The sequence below is a fragment of the Nanorana parkeri genome, unplaced genomic scaffold (assembly GCF_000935625.1).
Source record: "Nanorana parkeri isolate BGI_ZX_2015 unplaced genomic scaffold, ASM93562v1 scaffold32, whole genome shotgun sequence".
Classification (NCBI taxonomy): domain Eukaryota; kingdom Metazoa; phylum Chordata; class Amphibia; order Anura; family Dicroglossidae; genus Nanorana; species Nanorana parkeri.
Genome location: NW_017306300.1, coordinates 845,587 through 868,039, shown reverse-complemented (window position 1 = coordinate 868,039; position 22,453 = coordinate 845,587). Strand labels below are relative to the sequence as shown.

The following is a 22,453-nucleotide window of genomic DNA, read 5'->3' as shown; positions in this document are numbered from 1 at the left end:
AGCAGCAGGGTACAACAGATCTACAAAACTTGAAAAGTATGCCAAGTATGATTTATCATTTTTGTGTTGCAGCTCTAAACCATGAGCTTGAATTTCACCCCGGACACTGTCTGCATAAAGTTTATATGTTCTGTGTATGTGTGTTTTCTCCCACAATCTCTCCTGCCCCCCCCAAAAAAGTTGATCAGCTACCACCTAAAATTGGCCCACATGAGTGTGACCTTTTTTGGGGAACAGCAGCTGTAAATGGAAATATATATTCTAAAGTGCTGTGCTATATGTCAGTACTATATAAACATATGAAATAAATTAATGAATTGTCAGTCTAAATAATACTAATACTAGAGCATGTGTACACAATTTAGATGACATAATGACAACTGCCTTATATTACAGTCACATAACCACCATTAAACTTTCCAAGTAATTAAATAATAAAGTTGAGAGACATGCTATTTTTATAAGAACATCTTACCTCTTCTAGTACATCAGCTAGCTTACTAAGTATTTCTTCAGGAAGGCTCTGGAATGTTGGTACACTAAAAAAAGAATGGATGAATATGGTGAAGATAAAAGGAAATAATAATAATAGTCATTCATCACAATTATAACATTTGTACCCCAACTATGTAATTTAACCTCCCATTTACATGTTGCCAAAAATATACATACTCTTCTTTAGTTTCAAAGAGTAGCTACAAAAAGTGCACGTTTTAGGTAAGTGCCCAGATAGCAAGGATAACTCGCCACAAACTTGTGGCAGGGTTAAATTGTAATTCTTGTTAACTTGCTGCACACATTCCTGGCAAGTTGTAGACTTGCAGAACATTTGCAGCACAAGTTCTAGTTGACACATTTTGAATTTGTAGCAAATTTGCTTGGCAAGTCTAAAGCAAGAGTCCTGCAGGTCTTAGCAAGAGCTCTGCAAGCTCGCTGGTCTGGAGACTTGCAATGCAGATTTGCTGTAATTGTGCAACAAAATTGTGAAGCTTGGTAAGTCTGCAATAGTTTAACAAGTCATTTTCAAACTTGCAGCTCAATTACTTGCTATCTGGGTGGTGGTAGTAGCCAGCACTAGGGCTGATAGTGACACTAAACTCAGGGTATAAATCTTAAAAATGCATTCAAGTACCTTAACTATTACCAATACTGTACCTTATTTGTGCATCACTCGGCCGTAGGTCCTCAAATCAACTCTGAATTGGTGCTGACAATGTTCTTCCTTCTGGACGGTGACTACTTTTGTTCCCCACGGTCCTTGTGTGTATTATAATATAATAATTATAGTAGCCACCACTCCAAGCTCACTCTAGTGATGGACTACAATCTCACATTTAGTTTACTAAACTGTGTTTTGATTGTAGTCCATCACGGGAGTGAGCTTCAAGAGGTAGCTACTTTACAACACACACAGGGACCATGGGGAACAAAAGTAGCAACCCTCCAGAAGGAAGGGCAGTGTCCGCATTAATTCAGAGACCATTTGAGGATATACAGCCAAGAGTGATGCACAAGTAAGATACAGTATTGTTAACTGTTTAGTTATTTGAATGCATTTTTAAGATTTAACTCCTAAGTTCAGTGTCACTTTGAGTTTTGTTCAGGCCCTAATAGGAAAGCAATGTAAACCATTGATGTCCCCTTGCAGTAGTTGCAATTAAACAATACTAATTACTGCTTACATTTTTGTTTGCTACATGTTCCTATTCAAAAGAGAAGCTATTCCACTGATATTTACTGAAGCTGATCTAGAAGGCTTACTCTGGTCTCTTAATCTCTCACCGTAATTCTTCCTATCTGCTATCTTGAGTTATGGTTTAATGTCAGGCTCTCTAAGCTGGAGGGTTTGTCTGCTAGACAAAGCCAAAAACCTATATCTAACGTGTCAAAGATTCTCCCTTGGACATTGCAATGTATTATTAAAAAAACACAGACTGGCACAGAATAGTATGGGACTGCATGTTGAAACTCAACGTATCAAACCAATTCTATTACTGCCAGTAAGCTAGGAGATCAAATTTATTTTTTCTGATTTTCAGACACAATTAGGTTATTCTGAGCGATAAAGGAAATCCCAGCCATAATAAACTATGCAATATTATAGAGCCCTTGAAATGTTTTAACAGCCAGACTTCTTGCAAACATCTCCTAAAAATGTTAAAGATGATGAGATTAAAATACCTCTTTTATGCTTAAGGCTATTATAAATATGGAAAGGATAAAAGCATTACATGTATTTAAGTGTAACTCCATTGTCAGTTAAGACAGGAGAAAGCTGTTAGAGGAGGGGGGAGGGGGGAGGGTTAGTGGGGTGTCATAAATGTTGTCGTAAATGAGTTCACAGAGAACAGGGGAGCACAGTCAAGGAAGTAATCACTAGTGGATATCTTTTGATTGTGATTGGTAAGAGCATATATCTATATGTAATTGTAATTTCAATTCTTTGAAATTACAGTTATTCTTTGAATGCCATCCCTTTCTTCCATTTCAGGTGTTTCAAGCCATATTATATCTGTATGCTCCCTTATGCAGATAATCTTAGAAGTTTTAGCATCTAACAGTTTGAAAAACCTTGCAATGGTTTGAAAAATTTGAGAATTCTGTACATAGTTTCATAGGATAGATTTTAAAAGAGAACTATGGGAAGTTTTTTCACCCATAATTCTCTTAAAGGTCACGGGAGGACATATACCAGCGTCCTCCCCTGACCCAAAACTCAGTATATCGTGAGCTAAAGCTTGCGGTATTCTGAGACCGCCGCAGCCGGGACGGATCCAGAATTTACTGTCGAGATCCAGCCAGCTGCGTGAGTGACAGCTGGCTCTGCCTATCTAGAGGCAGAGCCAGCTGTACCCGCCCCGTATATTCCTCCAGTCAGCACTGGAGGATCGGAGTGGGGAGGAAAGGAATCCCTGCAGGGAGCCGTGACTGATGGTCACGGATCTCTGCAGGGAGATGATGGAGAAGTGAGCGAGCATCGGTATGTGTTTGCTCACTTCCCCATCTATTGAGCCGACGTGAGACAGTTTCCTTGTCACACGGCGGCTCGAACTATGAGGATGAGTGATTTTCACTCACCTCATAGTTCTCCTTTAATAGATTTATGTTTCAGCATTAAAGATCACCATCCCACATAGTGTGTGTTCAAATACAAGTTTGCAAATGATCAACTACCCTAGTCTGTCCTGCTACTTACTTGATTCATGTGTGTCTGTAAAAAACTGACTTTTGTTTTAGTGTGGAGGTGTTACACACATAACATCATGAAGTGGGGTGCCAGTTTTTCAGAAAATTCACTCCAAAGTCATATGAAGGTGGAAATCATTTTAAGTGATATTATAAAGACATATGTTGCCATTTTAGGGTGTTTGGTTGCAATAATGGCATGAGCATCAATTAATGAGACGGCCACAAAATGTGAAAATTCCACCAGTTAGTGATTTCCCTGCTTTTGCTGATAAAACATAAGATAGTGCTTCCAAACACAGTTTTAGGGTGTTATCTCAGAGGTTAATGTGAGATTAATGATACAGCTCTTCCATTGTGAAAAGGAAATTGAATTGTAGTAGGAAACTGATTATGAGTCTGGTTTAATCTATAGCTGGCAGAGTATGCAAAGAAAGGTCGATAACTAGCACTAATGTGAGCCTTCCTACCAACACATATATGGGATAAATTAAATTATGCGATGTCATCCTTACAGAAAATGCCCTGTTTACATGGTTAACAAAATTATCATTGTTAATGTCACAAATTAAATATTCCCATATCATGTCACACTGTATGATTACTGCAGGTATAAATGTAATAGCATTCAACAGAAACATTGCTTATCTATGCTGATTATGTAACTAAATATTAAAAAGTTAATGGCTGAATTTAAGGGGTTCTGGGTAGTAAGGCTACAAGATCGGTAATACTGTGCTAACAGTACAATTCCCAATTCTTTATGAAGCATAAATTAAATGGAAAGAATATCTAAACATTTTTTTTATTTCACATAGAATATGGAATGGTTAAAAACCAGTCATTTTTGTCATCTGTGCCCCATTGGGGAGATTTTATTTAACCTTCTGTCCTTTAGACACATTAGCAAATCAGAGGACATCTCTCCAAAATGAGATAAATCCTGTTTTAGACAGTTTTAGTGGCACAATTGCCCATTGAAAAGATGTTTATCTGTAATCCTTTTCAGGTGACAGATCAAACTTTTAAAATTTTCACTGACTTTTAGCCCCATGGTGCACTTTGGTTTGTGTCTGTATAATTTTTTGTCTCTTATCTTGTAGTCCCAGTGGCAGTGATCAACAGGACAAAGAGGGTATATCTTTCCTAATGGAGACACAGACAGAAAAAAAAACTGACCGGTGTTCTAACCCATCAACAGTCTATCCAAATCTGAAAAAAAGGTTTGGGCTTTAAAAACACTTTAAGCATTTCCAATGTCCTGCATATGAGTATCCTTTATACATGGATTCAGTAAGGTCAGGAATTACATCAGCCTATTTTGTTTCTCAACTCCTCTACATTATTGATCTCTAACCATTTTGCTAAATACATAACTTAGTACTACCGGAACATCCCAAGTGGCGCCATCCAGTAGTCTTTGCATGCTCCTTACTGGCACCCAAACCTCACTGCATCTTTAATAATTATCTAAAACAATTAGAAAGCAGCCCCAGTCTGTTTTATCCTTACATGTTTTCATGTTTTATCCTTACAACATAAACTACCCCAAATACAGCATTATGAATTAGTGGTAAAGCAAGGTAGAGGCCAGTCAAGGAATATTTGTAAGAGGTGGAAAGCAGAGCGGCATAAATGTACACCGAGCTTAAATAAGTGTGTTATAAACTGATCCTGACAGCTCATTTGTCTAGGTACCAAGGAAAGTCGATGGAGGAATATTGGTTTAATAATCTTTCTCTGAAGTCAAGCATAATACGCTGATGCTGATTGTGAATCACTGATGATATTATTGGGTTTTAAAAGAAACATTCTATATTTGTTTTGAAGCTGTCAAGGATTTCTGTTTCATGCCGCTGTAAGGAAATAATATTAGTACCCTTAAACCAAGCAAGAGCACGTTTAATAAATCAAATAAACTTTCAGAGAAAACAAAAAAAATGTACACAAACCAGGAAACAGTTTCAATATCTTAAACTTGGCACAAAAAGGTACGAAGCAAGGTGACAACATTTTCTGGCATGAAATCCTCTCTTAGCCTCTCATTATTAAACATAATCTGCCAATAAAAGCCCCGTGTATGAGGGAAATTACCAATATTAATGAATGTCTAATTAGAAATGGATTTCGAGTGATAATGATGGTTAATGATACCATCTTCCAGATTCCATACATGCTCACAATGCTTTCAAGTGTATGTATAACCATTTTTTTTTACATTTTAGATAGTGTAAGAGAGGGTTAGATGTCATTTGTTTTCCTGTTTGTGTCTCTGCTAGATAAATTCATACTTTCCCTTTGCAATTATGATCATTGCTTACACAGAGGAGGTTTAATCGCTCCTCTTTTTGCTTATCCAGTACAGGAAGTGTAAAACATAGACATTACCAAATAAACTGACATGACTTCCCTACTGTATGCAAAACTAAAAAAAAGTTTGGGGTATTCATACACTTTAATATTTTCTTGACTGTCAATAAACATTTTGCAAACACTAGTAATAAGTACATTGATCTGAGAAGCACTGTACAATTGGCAGATGGGATTAATCAGATACTTTGAGGTAAATCATGATTTTGTGGTTTTCCTGTGTTTGCCAGTTCACTGGATATGTAGAAATCTGCAGATATTTGAGCCCCAGAAGCAGTGATTCAGGCACTTCAGATTCTCTGTAGATCTAGCATTTTAGTGTTCTCACACTTAAGACAGCTGGAGAAGTGCAGTTGACTGAAATGATCTGATTCACATATTGAATGCTCATCTCTGCTCAGAAACAAATATAATTTAAGGAATGCAATTTCAGTTGTGGTCTTCATAAAGGTAACTTAATCCTTGAAATGTTGTGCCAATCCAACTTCCTTCAAAGAGTAACTTCAGTTATCTTATTTGAAAGTGAGTAAAGCAAATCTAGTAAGAAAATATGACTTTGTGTTCTGCTATACTTTTCTAAAAGTACCCTACCATGATCAACTGATCAACATGAACAAATGCATCTGTGGAAAGTGCTACACAGGATAAATGTCAAAAATATTGTGATAGATATCTAGTTGGTATAATATTTGGATTGGCAAAATGAGCCATGGCATTGTCTCCTCTTACCACATTGACACACTCTCCACTCTTCGTGAGGGGAGATGTACACTGTACGTCCCTGCTACTAAGTGCCCAAATGACTGATCACGTACACTGTAAGTGATCAGCTATTTGGGGCTGTGGAATGCAGTAACTGCTGATAATCAGACGGATGGCTCAATAATTAAAAAAAATGGTGAAATTATACCACTGGATTAGTAGATGCTAACCTGGTGAAATATATCATGGGATTAATTGAGTGAATTGCTGGTAGAGTGGTTTCTAAAACACTTATTTACCACTAATCAAGGAAAATTCTTTCCATTTTAATGGCAAATACTAAATGTATCAACATTTTCACCACATCATCATGACTTTATGACCAGCATGTGTTTGCTTGGTGCCACATGCTGATAAAACCTTAGCAATTCAGTGTTTTACATTTATTTAAGTTTTTTAAGTTTACAATAAAGAAAAAATTATGCTGCACCGAAAATACAGGCAAAAGCGGTACTTTCTGTCATACTGATGAAAGATAAACAAAGAATACCAACTTCTTCCATAATCAAATTAGTGCAAAGTATCCGATGCTTGCTTTCCAAGGGTAGATTTAAAAGTGGAAGCAATGTTAAAAAAACTGCTTTTTATGGCAGAAGAGACTGTGTAAGTCTTTCCTGTCATAAAAGCTTCTTGATGACAATTTGTTTTTCGGTGAGTGCACAGACCCGGCATGCTGACATGAAGTAACTCCTGTGTGCATGTGCAGGAGTTACGTCATCTGTGCCAATCAAGCTGCCGAAGGCTCAAAAACTGAAAGACAGGGATGCAGAGAGAAGAGCCAGTTAGGTAGGAGCACAGTGCTGGAGGGGATCAGTTTGGTAGGTAAGTCTGCCATAATGTGCTAATATGCTTATGACTAGAACCCCCTGGGGCACTTTTTTATTTTTGAAATTATACATTACTACTTATTAAACAGATTGCAGGCTGATCATTTATCTTCTCCCCTCCCCAGCACCTCCCCCAAATGTTATACTTATCCATCTACGCTCCTGCCACTGGCGGAACTGCCAGGGGCGCGACCTGTTGGGGGGCCCCAGAGAGTAAGAAGAAGTAAGAAGAGGGCCCGCACACAATCATCCTGATTGTGTGCGGCCTTGCCTGCTATGCCCGAGCATAGCCTCGGGGCACTAGCCTGCCTGATGCTATGCATCAGCCTGCTCTGACGGACCAAAGCTTGTCTGAGCAGGGCAGTGAGAGGGAGTGGCATTGCTGGCAGTGCCGCAGCTGGGGGGGCAGGGTGAGCATGTGACACGGCCACATCAGGAGGGGTGGCGGGGGAATTTAATAATATTACCTAGCTGCCGGCTCCCTCCCTCTCTCCTCCCGCCGCTCTGCAGGCACTGCCAGGGCCCGCTTTGCACCTGAAGGCCCAGGAAGGAGGGGGAGTGGTCTAGGAGCAGTGTCAGGCAGAGGGGGAGAGAGAGGACCGACCTAGACACGGAGGGTGGGTGAGCTGTCAGCAGCTCTAACCCTGCACTCTTATCACCTGAGGCCCTGCAGAGCCCTGGTGAGACCACCCGAATCCCTGGCGAGACCCCCTGCAGCCCTGGTGAGACTGCCCGTGTCCTTGGTGAGACTGCCGCAGCCCTGCTGAGACCTCCAGCATTCATGCTGAGACCTCCTGCATCCCTGCTGAGACCGCCCGTATCCCTGGTGAGGCAGCCGAAGCCCTGGTGAGACCGCCCACAGGCCTTGTAAGAACACCCAAGGCCCTGGTGAGAACGCCCGCAGCCCTGGTGAGAACATCCGCAGCCCTGGTGAGACCGCTCACACCCCATATTAACCACTATGGGAAAGAGCTGCTGAGTGTCTGCCTACTGGGAGCTGTAGTCCCAGGAGGCAATATCGGAACCTTGGTGATTAACGGGCCCCCCCAAGTAGTGGAACGCCAGGGCCCATTCGCAACTGCGACTCTGGTAGCTCCATCACTTGGGGGTGCCTGGACAGGAGGAAGAGGGCCCTGTTAACCGCCTCAGCTCCCAGCATGCAGTAGGCCAACTCTCTGCAGCTCCTTCCATGGTGTTGGGGGGTTGGGGGGGCCCTTCATGGTTTCTTGCACAGGGTCCCTGAATTTTATAGTTACGCCTCTGGCTCCTGCTAGATCCACTCTGTGCTGCCTATGAGGAGCCGCCTAGTGACTTCTGCAAACTCTCCTGATTGTACCCTTATTTCTTCTGTGTATACATTGAAAACTTCCGTTCATTTGTATAAAGACCATCTGTCACTGGGACGCATAATAGATGACCTCTTCATAGAAAAGAATGGGAATTTTCTGCACATGTGCAGAAGTAAATAACCAACTAGGAAAGGCTGCAGTCATCTGGTAGGAGCAATAAGCAAGACTTTGGCTGAGGGGAGACCTAGAGGCGGGAAGGAACTAAATTCAGAGACACTGTTCCAAAAGTAAAGTTATCCTTCAGGCTGGGTTCACACCTAGGCGCATCGAATATGCGCGTTTGTCGCACGTTTCGGCCCGCAAATTTTGACAGCGATTTGCAGTAAAAAAAAAGCGCAACAAACGCACGTTTCTGAGGGCTACCTGCCTGTATGCCAATGGATACGCGCGGCAAATACGCCCCAAAGAAGCTCCTGTACTTCTTTGGGCATAGGGTGGTTTGCAGCGCGTTCCTACGCGCTGTAAAACGCCAAGGTGGGAACCATGCCCATAGGCAATCATTGGTTTTCACATGTTGAGCGTTTTACAGAGCGTAGGAACGCGCTGAAAAAAAACGCCCAGGTGTGAACCAGGCCGTAAACAGAATCTGTCATCAAAACTTCAGGTAAAAAGTGCATGCATGTCAGAACTTCTGAGGTTCAGCAGCAAACGCAACATATTAGAACCTGCTGCAGGTATGCATAATCACCTCTAGGTGTCCACAATTTATAATCATAGCTATTTTAAATTAAAATGTTTAAAATGTTTCCTAAATATTCACATGTAGCTGGAGTGTGCTATTAAAGAAACTCTGGGCCTAAAGGCTAAACAAAAATAAAAAACATGGAAATATAAATGCAGCCCTGATTAATAATCTAAATGTGTAACATGTAATTGTGTGTGCATTGGCTATATTTTTTTTTCATGCTATGACATTTTTACTGATGGTTGAAGTTTTTCATGTTCTGTTTATTAATGGTTTTTCTGTATTGTCTGATATCAAAATAACTATACAGGTATTTTTTAACAACTTGCATTCAGACTTGTCTGACAAAGCTTAGACATGGCATCTCCAGAAGAAATAGGACAAAGAGAGGGCCAAGAGGATTTGGCTTGGCTACAGATATAGGAGCTAGTACTTGAAAGTGAGCATACCAGGATAAGCTTGGTGGAATGTCACAGTGACTGCCAAATGGAGGGTTTTTAAAACTGTCATATGATGCATTTTGATTTTCTCTAATTTTAAATAGTATGATATGGTAATTAGGCAATGCAGTGCATGGCATTCCTCTTCATTGCTGGCTGAAGTCATTCAAAAGTATCGTCTAGTATTAGCAAGATTTTATTATTGTTATTAATCATTATCAGCTTCATTGAAAATGCACATAAATAGTAAAATATAAAAATATACACAATACTCTTAAAGTGCATTTCTTCGTTTAATAAGACACAAGTAACTGAAATGTTGAAGCAAAAGGGCATCAGAAGTTATTGTTCAAGGTTACAAGCTAATTTAAAGTCTGTCCTTAATCAATAGTCATCTTTAATTTCTCACTTTGTGAATCAGTATTTAAAGATAGGGTATGCTTGTACCCAAGAAGAGCAAACGGAGGTCATATTAAAATCAATACCTAGAAACAAGAGTTAGGAAACTTCAGATTCAAGCCATGGTCTTAAACAAGGAACTTTAATGTCATTAATTTGTCAGGTAAATAGGTACACACCACTATAAATAAACACACCACTATAACTAACTCTATGACTAGCTGCTTGACATTCTGCAAAAATAATGTCTTGACACTAACACAGTGGGGGATTTGCCTCATACATCCCCCTTGCTGATGTGTGAAGGGACCTCCAGACACTTTGCCTACAAGGACAAGTAATGCATTTGGGTGTTGCAATCTAAGGGAATTTGTCATCTTGAGATATATATAGTTTGCTGAGAGGTTTAAAGTCAAAACATATGAAGCTTATGCGAATATACAGTATACAGTAGGGCTGCAACAACTAATCAATTAAATCGATTATAATCAATAATGAGAATCGTTGGCAATGATTCTCATTATCGATTAGTTGATTTTCGATTAGTTGCTGCTGCTGCCACTTTGCTTCTCAGTTCTCCTCTTTGCTGATGCTGGCTGCAGCTGTCTGTGTCCCTTTCAATCCCTGCTGCTATCACCGCTTGTATTGGCAGAGGCAGCAGGGACACAGACTGCTGCAGCCAGCACCAGCAGGGAGGAGAGACCACTGTGCCTCTGCATTACCCTGCTGGTGTCGCCGTTCCTCCGTGGTGCTGCCGTCATTCCTCCGCTGATGCTGACCGTTCCTCTATGCTGCTGCCATTCCTCCATGCTGTCGCTGTTCCTCCGTGCTGCCGCCATTCCTCCATGCTGCTGTCCTTCCTCCGCTGCTCCCCCCGTGCCTCCGCTGCTACCCCTGTACCTCTGCTGCTCCCTCCGTGCCCCCTCTTCTGCCGGCGGTAGAAACCCGGCATCAAAGTTCCCTTCAGTGGCTAAGAGCAATATCCAGCCTGCTATTGGTTATTTTAAATTGTATAAGCCCATAGCAGGCTGTCTATTGTACCCGCCCACTTCCTGCTGTCAATCAGCAAAGGAGGACCTGAAGGAGAACTTTCATATTGACAGCAGGCAGTGCAATAGCAGCCTGCTATTGCAATTTAAAATAACCAATAACAGGCTGGCTATTGCTCCGAGCCCCTGCCTGCTGTGTTGACATTTAGCTGCCTCAGCAGCTGAATCCAGTGAAGTGGACAGGTGACACTAGGGGTGTAAAGGCAGTGGTCCCAATACTTATGGCAATATAGTGTCTCTCTCTCTCTCTCTCTCTCTCTCTCTCTCTCTCTCTCTCTCTATATATATATATATATATATAGTGTGTGTGTATGTATATATGTATATATTGGAAAAGGTCATTTTTGGTTTCAGCCTGAAAATTCTGCTCCGGAATGTGCGTTGTGGTGCCGTTAATTTCAATGGCATTCCAAATGCACCTCCCGGCTGCAGTGTAATCACCTGCAATGGAACATGCGGTACTGTAATACCATGTATTCCATTGTGGTGCGACTGTAAAAAATGTGCATAGCGTTTTATTCTGAAGTAAACTTTGTTTGTAACACTGCATTTGGGTATTTTATTTTAAATTAAGAATGATATTTTTTTATCCAATTCATCAATTAATCGAAAAAATAATCGGCTAACTAATCGATTATGAAAATAATTGTTAGTTTCAGCCTCTCCTGATTCCATAGTGTCTGTCTGGAACCCCATGAGAACAATATTTTTATAGGTAAATACTTGTATCCAAGATAAGAGTATCTAATTGGTTGGCTGTGGGAGTACCCTTTCCCTCAAGTCCCTTTCGTCTCCCTGGTGGGAGTGTGCTAGCTGTGGGAGCTGTGTCTAGGAGATACCGGACCTTATATGCACATCGGTGTTCAACTTTTCCTAAAGAAGCAGGGTGTCATACATGCAAAATGCATAAAAAGCATTAACTCTAACCCATCAGATAAATCAGCAATTAGCTAATGTGAAACAACTTCTTTACCATTTGCATTTGGATTTGGAATGGGCTGCTTGGTGGGGTATATCCAGGTATTGATATACAGTATGTTGTGGGAAGTAATTCAGTGACTGTCAAGTATATGAATCAGCATCAAAATTGATTTTAGATGAGTATTTCATAGATTTTGTATCATAATAGAGGAGATTGTTTTTAACATTTTGATCTATTGAAATAGCACTTGAAAATTTGCAGTGCAGTTTAAAATTTTGTAATAGGGATGTGTTGCAATTGACCCATGGTGGCTGGTCTGATTGTGGTTATTAACCCCTTGCGGACAGGCCACTATATTAAAACACCTGGTTTGCTGGCGCATTGTTCTGGGAAGACAAACCTGTACATCCTCCCATAAATGCCTGTGAGTTCACACCTATGTCTGCTGAAGCCGCTGCTCCTGCTGTGCAAACACAGAGCTGATCAGACCGGCTCTGTGTCGTGTGATCACTGTGGCTGGTTATCACAGTGATCAAATGCCAATGTTTACATCACCAAGCCCTCCCCTTCCTCTCATATCAGAGGCATGGGAGAGTGAAGTGAGTAATGAATGGATGACTCATCCATTCATTGCTTCCTAGAGTAAAAACAAGCTGCCGCAGCAGCAGGTCATAACACAGTAAAATTAAAATACAAATTAAAATAAACCTCCCTCTGTGTACGATCTGCGCATTTACTGTATCTTGTGCACCACTACGAAACTCCATGATTTAACCCCCTCAATACCAGCATGTTCATTTCCAGGAAATTGTGGCAAAAAATCAGATCACACTGAAGTGTCTACTTCCAAAAAGGTGTTATTTTGGGGGTTTTCATACTGTTTGATTTTTTTTTATAGCAGGGAAACTTTTTTTATTATTATATTGGTCTTTTTTTTAACTGAACATTGTTTATATTGTAGAGTTTTTCTTTCCCTTATCTATCCTTTTGTGTTTACAGGACAGGAAGTGAAGGGAAATTTCCCCAGTGGGACCGAGATGGCAAGAAAAAAAAGGGACACCATTTTCTACTACATCCAAAATAAAAAAAGTGTTTAGTTTAGATATACTTTAACTAATCCTATATATACTATATAGCAAACAACTGCCACACATTGCATTAGTGTAGGTAACCTATTTTCTCAGGAAATCAACATTTTGCTTAACTGAAAAAATATGCAGAGGAAGCTGAATTTGGATTGTCTCATACTAATTCTATATTCCCTGCTCTCCTTTTAGTTTTGGTTAACTACTTGCCGTCCGCCTGTTGTTAAGAAAACGGACTGACGGCAAACTCCCATTGGCGGGTCATCCTAAATAAACAGATTTTTTTGTTTCCTGCTCGCGTGCTCCCCCGGACAAAAAAAAACCTGTTAAATGTAAACAGCCATTACCAACTTACACATACAAGCAATTGGCTGCTCTATAGCCATCCAATCGCTTGTATATATTGCCCTGCCTCCCCCTCCTGCAGTGCTGCCCCCCCTCCTGCACCCTCCCCTTCCATCCCAGGCTCCGCTGTCCCCTCTGTGGCCTGGGGCCGGCTCTGGTGGGTGTCAGGAGGAGGATGGGAGGGAGATCAGCATCTTCCTCCTCGCTGATCTACTTCCGAGGTCTGAATGCGGAATTGATGTGAAGCAGATCTCTTCATCAGCTTTTTTGTGGGTCCCCAGGTGACATTCAGGATCTTAAAGACCCCTCTATAAAGAGGACCTGTCAGTGTACCTGTGCTATCACATAAGGGAATTGTTAGCCCCCTATGTGATACCAATAACATTAAGTGTAAAAAAGAAAAAGAAAAAATTAATAAATAAAAGTATATATTATATACTTATTATATAAAGCAAAGTAATTTTTTTTTTAAACCCAAAACATTTTTAAGTCCACTACCCCCACGTATACGCATATATAAAAGTAAATGCGCGTCAGGTCCGACAATGCATGAAAACGACAATTGCGCTACACATGTTATATATCACCACAAACTTTGAAGTGAAAGCAATAATTTTAGGTTCTTTAATCACTGATAACAATAAACTGATGCGCGGTAAAAGCTTTTAAAGCGTCGCCTATGGCCTATTTTAGGTATTGTCGTTTTTTGAGGTTTCGCAGGTGCGCACAATTTTAAGGCTTGACATGTTTGGTGTCTATTTACCCGACGTGATCCTGTCTTTTATATTTTACCAAAAAATTGGGTAATAATAAATGATTCATAATTTAATATAGGGGGAAACAGTTTTTTTTCTCAAAATTTATGGTAATTCTTCCTTAATATAGTAAAAAATAAAACCCGCAGTGGTGATTATATACCACCAAAAGAAAGCTCTATGTGTCCCCCAAGAATGGTATAAAATTAATTTCAGTACAGTGTTGCATGATGGAATAAATGTCATTCAAAGTACCCAAGCACTGAATACTGAAAAATGGCCTGGACAGGAAGGCAGTGTAAACACACTGGTCAGCAAGCGGCTAAAGGCTAATGACAAGGGGAAACAAATAAGTCAACTGATGGTTATCTGCCAGCTTTTTGCACTTTTACCAGCTACAGCAGAGGGATGTTTCCCAAGTGATGATCAACACAATTTATAAAATGTTTTAAAGGAAAGCTGTGCACACAAAGTTATGTAGGCTGCCACTGCTAATCACCTTCTTGAAATGCTAACTGTCTGGCTGTCATGTTGATTAAATGTTCTAATACCTTCTGTGTTACTGACTTGAAAATAATTATGGTACCAGTAAAATCAGTAATCTCATCTTCTGTATGCCAGTTCCAGGTCAGAAACTTAAAGTATTGAAATGATTGTAAAACTAACATTTTGAGGAGGTACGTTTTGCAATAACATTTATCTGCGCTGCCCATCACAACAGTGTTGCGGTGTGAGCAGGACACATAAAAAACAATGGTTGCAGTGACTGGCATTAATATGGTGTGGAAAAATGCCAGACTGTTTTTTTAAACCTTTTTTATTTTATTTTTAAATTTTTTTTAGTTTTGCATTAAAAAAGCAGACTTGAAAAAAAGAGCATTTGTTTGAATTTGTAAATAATGTTTTCATGCTCTGCACCAATATGAAAAATGTAGTGTTCTTTAAAACTGGACAAATGATAGTATAAAATATATGATTTTTATTTACAGTAATACTATTTAAAAAAACAAAACAAACTGATCAGTAGTGTTTTCTTCTTAAGTTTCTTTTCTAAGGATTGAATCAAAAATTAAATATTATTTTACAAGACAATGATACCAAAAATATTATATTACTTTGCTATCTTAAATAATGGCAAAGGTATTGACAAATAAACATGCCCATAGTTGAAATGTAAAAACTGCGCTCACCCATAGGGGGTGTACAGGTGGTACTGGTAAAGTGGCTAAGTTGTCCCTAATGTTTCAAGACAGTATTCAATGGATAGCAGAAATGAAGCAGAGATAGGAAGGATCAATAAAGTTTTAAAGGACTTTACTTTTTATCTTTTAAATGCATACTTGATCCATTCAATTTATATATTCATTCATTTGGCATATGAATAGAAACACTGGCATTATGTGTCACTTTCCACTGACAGATTAACTGTTCCTCTCAATAGTGAAGAATCTTCCATTTATTCATAATTCTGTCCATAAACGTCAAAAATTACAATGTGTAAAGCAAAGATAAAATCCTGTCCTCAGACCCCATAACAATGACAAAGCTAGATTACTTTGTTTTGACAACTATTGAAGAAAAATGACTCTGCTGGCCATTAAAGGAGCTTTTACATCACTTAATATTATTCACAGCTAATGCTCTGCAATCCTGTTTCAATGTTTTCTGACACATTTGCATTTTATAAATACATTTATGCACATTTAAACATTATCAGAGACTTTCTCTGAAAATATAAACATTTGACTTTGCATCTTCTTTGAGGATAAATTGTATTTCATCTTTAAAACACATATGACATAGAGAAAAAAATGCTTATAATTAGGGTTGCACAGATACCAAGTACAGTACTCGGTACAAGTACGAGTACATGTACCGATACTTTTGAGCTCCAAGACTACACTAGAGAAAAATTCAAAAATTAGGAGGCAGCTGTCATTTGTAAGGAGCACACGGAGCTCCTGGGATTTGTACATCTGTTTTAATGTATGATTTTGTTTTTATAAATATAAATAAAGGGATGGACAGATACCAGTTTTGCGAGTACGAGTACTGGTACTTGCCGAGTACTTACAAGTACGAGTACTGATACATTTTTGTTTATTGTCATGTGACAGTTTTTCTAAAACAATACAGACTAATGATTTCAGGACAGTGGTGGAGTGCCAGAGCCAGGTCCCGGCTGCAACCGCTGCAACCCTGGTAGTTCTCATGAAAATGCCAAGTATCTGCACTGGTACTCGAAAAGTATCTGTGCATCCCTACTTATAAGCAAAACAAAGTAGTAATAATTCAGATAGGTATTGAAATCCCCCCAAATCACAGAGGATATAGTAATGTAACCACCATAAGATCAGTGAGTGTACCGGCACTCCAACTGTCAGTAATTTTCATTTCTAAATAAGAAAAACTAATTACAGAGAATAAACCACATGGGTATCATGAAAAAAAAGGAAGATAATATTGTACTTCATATTAGTGATGGGCATACCATGTAATAGTGGTTAAAAGTGTGCATTCAGATAAAATATAGGGTTCGTACACGAGTGTTTAAAATCTCTCAGGTAAATGTGTCCACCACAGTGGGAAATTTTATCCCAGGATCTAATAGTAACTTTTTCTAAACTTTGTAAACCTCAGAAGCTTTAGGCTTAATTTTATATGTATTCAACAAGACAAAGCTCAAGTTGTAACCGACCACTAGTAGGTATACATTGCTCTTAGCCAGTGCATGGAATAGTGACATACATTTTGCTCAGTTTGACAAGTTATGCATCTGACAAAACAATGATTTACAGCCTAAAGATTGTTATTTTTAGCTTTCATGGCTCTCATTTCAGAAAAAGAATATTGTGATGGCAAAAAACAATCCCGATTGCTTTGCAAATTGAACCAATGCGTTATATTACAACTGATTTCAATCATGCTGGAGTAATAACTAATGTTTGCTATTGATATTAATACAATAAATATAATTACTAACTGCTGTATTTTAGACATGTTACCAGTAGAAGAACTTGCTGTAACTGATGATAGTGGTGACTGCTGATAATTGCATTATTCTCTGCTATGCATGCTGAAACTTACCAATATGAATATACATACCCACACAATATAAATATGTGTTTATGGCTTTTGTAGCTTTTTGTTTTTTCTTTATATTTATACTTCAAAACTAGAAACAGCTGTACCCAGGGCCATAACTAAATGATACAGGGGAAATTATACAACTAACCAAAGTCGCATATATGCAGTTAAATGTGCTGTTGTAAATATTGCTATATTTCTGTTTTCAATTAACAAGGATTATTCAATACAAAAGTATCAATCATATTTTCTGAACAGAAATGCCTGCTACACTGTTTTCTTGTGTAGTATAATCAGGCAGGGACTTTCCAAAAAGCTGATGTTTTAGCATATGTTAACATTTGTATATGCTCATTCTGTTGCTTAATAAATAGTAAAACACTTCTTGGTTGTCTTTCAAGTGTGAAGGAGAGCAGCTGGCAAGGGGAAAAGAATTGGCATGGGTGAAGGGCATAACAGTTTGGCAAGATGCTCACTTTTGAACTTGTTAAAAGGTGTAGGAAGACTACAAGCAATTTGATCTTGTTATTCACTCACAAAAAGAATCCAGGAAAAGGATCATAATTGCTGCTAATATAAAGGCTCATGTAAAAATGACTGTGCTAAAGAAAATGCTTTTATGAAAACTAGCCCCAGGGAAGAAGGCCAATAAATAGTTACTGAAGCAAACAAAAAATCCTAACGGGAAAATAAGAATTCATATTTATAGTGGACCAAACATCAGGTATATTTTTCTGTGTTAAAGGAGAACTTAAAGGGCAAAGCCCCCTTTTCTAGCCTCCTAACGTGATTCCCAGCCAGAAAAAGTTAATTACATCCTAGGCCAATACATAAAGAACCATGGCCATGCCTTGAACATGAGTGTTTAGTCCAATGTATACAACATGCATTAATGGCTGGAGTAAAATTAGCTGCTTCTTGCAACAGGAGTCAATGAATATGACCAACACTGCCTAACAGCAGATGCACCTGTATGTTACCAATAGTATTCAGCCATAAAACGAAGATCTCCATTTCTTTGGCTCAATTCGCAAAGCTAAACACCAGGATAAGGATACTTTTTTTTAAATGTAATACCATTAGACTCTTCTTTACTAGTCCAAATGTAATGGTTCCTGGCTCAGACAAACTTCTCTTTCTTATTTTGCCATTTTAGTAATGGCTTTCTTATGCCTACTAGACCTGTTGAACCTGCAGTTTGAAGTCTTCTCGCACAGTTGAAAGTGTGACTTGCTTACATCAACCACTATTAAGCTGTGCTTAAAGCTGTTAACCTGTGAGGTCCCAATCATGCAAGTTGTTGACTCGGAAACTTGTCCTCTGATTTTCTTCCACACCTGTTTCTTCCAGGGTTTTCTGCTTTTTCCCCATGCCTTTTGATGGTAAAGAAAATTGTACTTGCTGATGCATTGGCTTTCTTTGAAAGAAAAAAAATTGGCAGTTTACCACCTACCTTTGTACCAATTCATGCTATTCACTGGACTTAAAGTGAATTATTTTTTTTTTATTAAAAGATGGCTGTGTTTTAAAACGTTTGTACGTGTATATTTGGGGCCTGGATGTTTGCTTGCCATATTGGTTTTACTGTCCCAAGCTAAAGGATTTATTGAAGAGAGGTATACTGTGTTTCATTTTGATTTTTCATTTAAAAATAGCTTTAAACTTTTTGTAGGAGTTTATCTTTTTAATAGACTTGAGACAGGAGAACAGGATTGCATGAGTGAACTGGGCAAAGTGCCAGTGAAGCATATTTTAAGATGTTTGCTTGCCTCTAATGGCTTACCTTTAATAACATTTTGCTTTTTGAACTTGCCTTGTGTTTCTCTGATCAGTTTGTTGGTAGCTGAATCAGTTTGTCTCAATTTGAAACTGTTGTACTGCTTAGAAAACCAATTATTGAAGAGGAATTACATTCATTATTATCAGATATGCAGGTGCATTGCTTTCTCCCTGTGTTAGTTTTAATTATTCAGCTAACACACAAGAGTACTGTATTACTGAGTATAAATGAGACTGATACAGTACTAGCCAGGTGTCTGAAAGTTTATATATCAAAATATCTAGCCAGTGTAAATAACTATAGGAGTTGCAGCCTAGTAGTGAAAATGGCGTGCAATATTCCTAACATTTCGCATGAATTTCAAAATGTCCATGACAACCATTTTTTATATGGGCAGATATAAATTAGCATTGATATTGGGCGTGCATTGGCTACTTAAATGAAAAAATTATTAATAACTGGCACTAACCTCATAATGTATGGATGACACGTTTTAACAAATGCAGTATTCTTTACAGATGTGCTGCAGAATGTTGGAGGACCTAGGTCATTGTGTAAAACAGCAAATGTATTAAATAGCGAAAAGGAAAGGGAAAATGAAGGCAAGGAAAGCATTTGATAGTTCAGAGAACAGTGTAAAACTGACTGCTTTGCTGATTGATCAACTGTAATGCAATAAAATGGCTGATCCATTATATTGGAGAAAGGTCATAGAATAGGCCAGAATTAGTTATAGCAAATGTATTGAAGCAGATAATGAACACCACTGTAATTGTGTATTTACACACTGCAGTCTTACTTATTTTTAAAGCACTGCAATGTAAAGTAAATCTAAGTGCATGTGTGTACAGAACCTTAAAGGATAAATGTTGTTTTTTAGTCTTCATCTAATTTTCCTTTCAAAATACCATCAGATACATTGATAGCAGGTTTTAATGTGCATAGCAAAAGCAATTGTGGCTCATATATGTAAGCTAATCAATTCTGAATGGGTTCAGGTACCATACAAGCGACTGGGAAATAATATTCCCCACACAACGATTACAAGAAGCACTGGTGTGCGAAAACAGAAAGAGTGCCCATTATAGCCATTGGTGTGCAAAATTAGATCACACATTATTGTGGGATGTCTAATTGCAGTATTCCCAATGTTTCATAGCCCCATGTGTCTGTTCTTGTATTCGAGAGAGATGCAAAGATACAAACAATAGTCAAATTAATATCAGTAATAATCAGTGTGGAACTCATCCCATTATGCTTAAATACACATTTATGTCCACCTGCCATTAAGAGTTTTGTTGTTTATTACCTCTTCTCTCTGGGATTTATTGTTCGGTGTTGTGAGCAAGGTAAAGTTTTTACTATGGAATCACTCTAGACGTTTGTCACTACTGGGAACTGTCATTACTTCCACACAGCCACCAAATTTAAACATTCAGAATCCCACTGTATCTCCTTGGTAGTACAGTCTTGAATCTGACTGGTGGTTGTGGGGAAAATACCAGTTCTTACAGACTCTTTAACACTTAGAACCCAGCAGTGAAACTAGTCATCATCCAACCTTGGGTTTCTTTCCCAGTTAATGCCTACTAGCTTCTATTGCAGTTATTAATAGGGATTAGGGTTGGTTACAGGTTGACCATGATTGCAAATCAAACCAGACCTGTTTGAAGTTTACTGAATGGGTGAACTAAATGGCCAGATGTGGCCAGTTTATCAGCCTAAACCTCCAGCTATTTCACTATGAAGTCATTAATTTGGTGATGGTCACTGTGTTTGTGTTAGCAGGTTGTCAGGGCATTTTCATTGTGATTGATAATGGGTCTACATGGCTGGGCATCTTGAATGCGGGTTTATTTACATCATGGGGCTTCTTTTTTTTTTTAGGGGGGGGTTAATACAAGACTTTATCAATGTTATCAATGTAGTGAATGTTGATATTTCTTATTTACATTGTTTAGTGAATGAGTAGCAAGGGATATTATGTACACCATGTACTAATCCCCAAGGGGGCAGGGTTGAAGATTTTAAAAGGGGGCTTCCAGATTTTGATAAGCGCCACACCTGCAGACGCACATATCCACCAGGCCAGTGATGTAGGAATAAGGCCCATGTCCCCATCAACAAATATTTCTTTCCAGGGGGCCCCTAGCAAGGTACCCTCACAATGTTCAGAGCATGTGGCTTGGTTTCAGGGGGTGGTGCACACTCACTGCCCCCCTCTCCTGGCCAGCCAGGCTGCATGCATGGATAATGATCTAGTGTAGTTTTTGAGGGGACACCAGGTAATATTTTAATAAGAAAAAAAGTTTGGTATGGATTTAGGACCCTATGCATTTCCTACAAACAAATTGATGCTGGCTGGGAAATATAATTTAGTAGCAATAGTGTTTTATTCTAAATTTCACTTTTGCAGACGTACATCATACAGTTGCACCAATTCACCCTCCAAGCATGTTAATAAAAGGAATTGTGTATTTTTAATGCTGCTCTTTAATTCACTTCCTGGTTCATGGTATTTGTTTTTTATATTTTGCATTGCATTGTCCACCGATGGCAGTGCCCAGCTACCCATGTCCTCTGATTACCAAAAACGTGAAAATTGGCCTTAAATAAGGCCAGAAAAAAAAAAGATTTTACTGCTTGAGTTCAGGCGCAATGTTTGGGGTTCGCAGATTTTCTTAAAGTTGGGAGCAAATGTCCAGCGAATCAAACTAGTTATGAACTCAGTTCGCTCATCACTAATTATGAACACAGTGGACATAGAGTAGCATACTTGAACCAAGGAACATGGACCCCAACTTCATTGTTACTTTCCTGTCCATCAATGTAATATCTCCTTCTAAATGTATTCTGACTTTTCTGCTCCATAATTACATAGTATTTGAGGTTGAATAAAGACATAAGTCCATTAAGTCCAACCTGTTGTGTGTGTGTGTGTGTGTGTGTATAGGTCCATGAGTGTTCTCATTCTTAAGAGTACCTGTACCCTTGTACATTTCAGTCTCTCAGGAAGTCGTCCAAAAGCCTCTTGAATGATTCCAGATTAATTGCGGAAATTACCGCTTGAGGCAGTGAGTTCCAGACCCTAACCGCGCGAACTGAGAAGAACCCCCTTCGCCCCTTGTGTTCAAATTTTTTTTCTACCAGTTTTAGGTGGTGTCCTCTAGTCTTTGTTACGGAATTAATCTCAAAGAGTTTGTTGCTAATGTTGCTATGATTATGGAACATTTTCTACATGAAAATCATGTCCCCCCTTAATCTCCTTACTTCCAACGTAAACATGTTTAAATTTAGTAGCCTTTCTGTGGACCGGTGCCCAAAACGGCACCGCATACTCCAGGTGGGGCCGAACCATTGATGTGTAAAGTGGCATAATTATAGACCTATCCCTGCAAAATATTCCCTTCTT

The 22,453-nt window shown here is 38.9% G+C and overlaps 1 protein-coding gene across 2 annotated transcripts in view; it reads right to left on the bottom strand.

Moving 5' to 3' along the window:
- PRKG1 (protein kinase, cGMP-dependent, type I) overlaps positions 1–22,453 on the bottom strand; it is an 844,452-nt gene that overhangs the window by 143,284 nt on the left and 678,715 nt on the right. For both annotated transcript variants that reach the window (XM_018568606.1, XM_018568599.1), the window contains one exon: positions 476–539. In XM_018568606.1, coding sequence (XP_018424108.1) covers positions 476–539 — 64 coding nt within the window. The remainder of the gene's footprint in view (positions 1–475; positions 540–22,453) is intronic.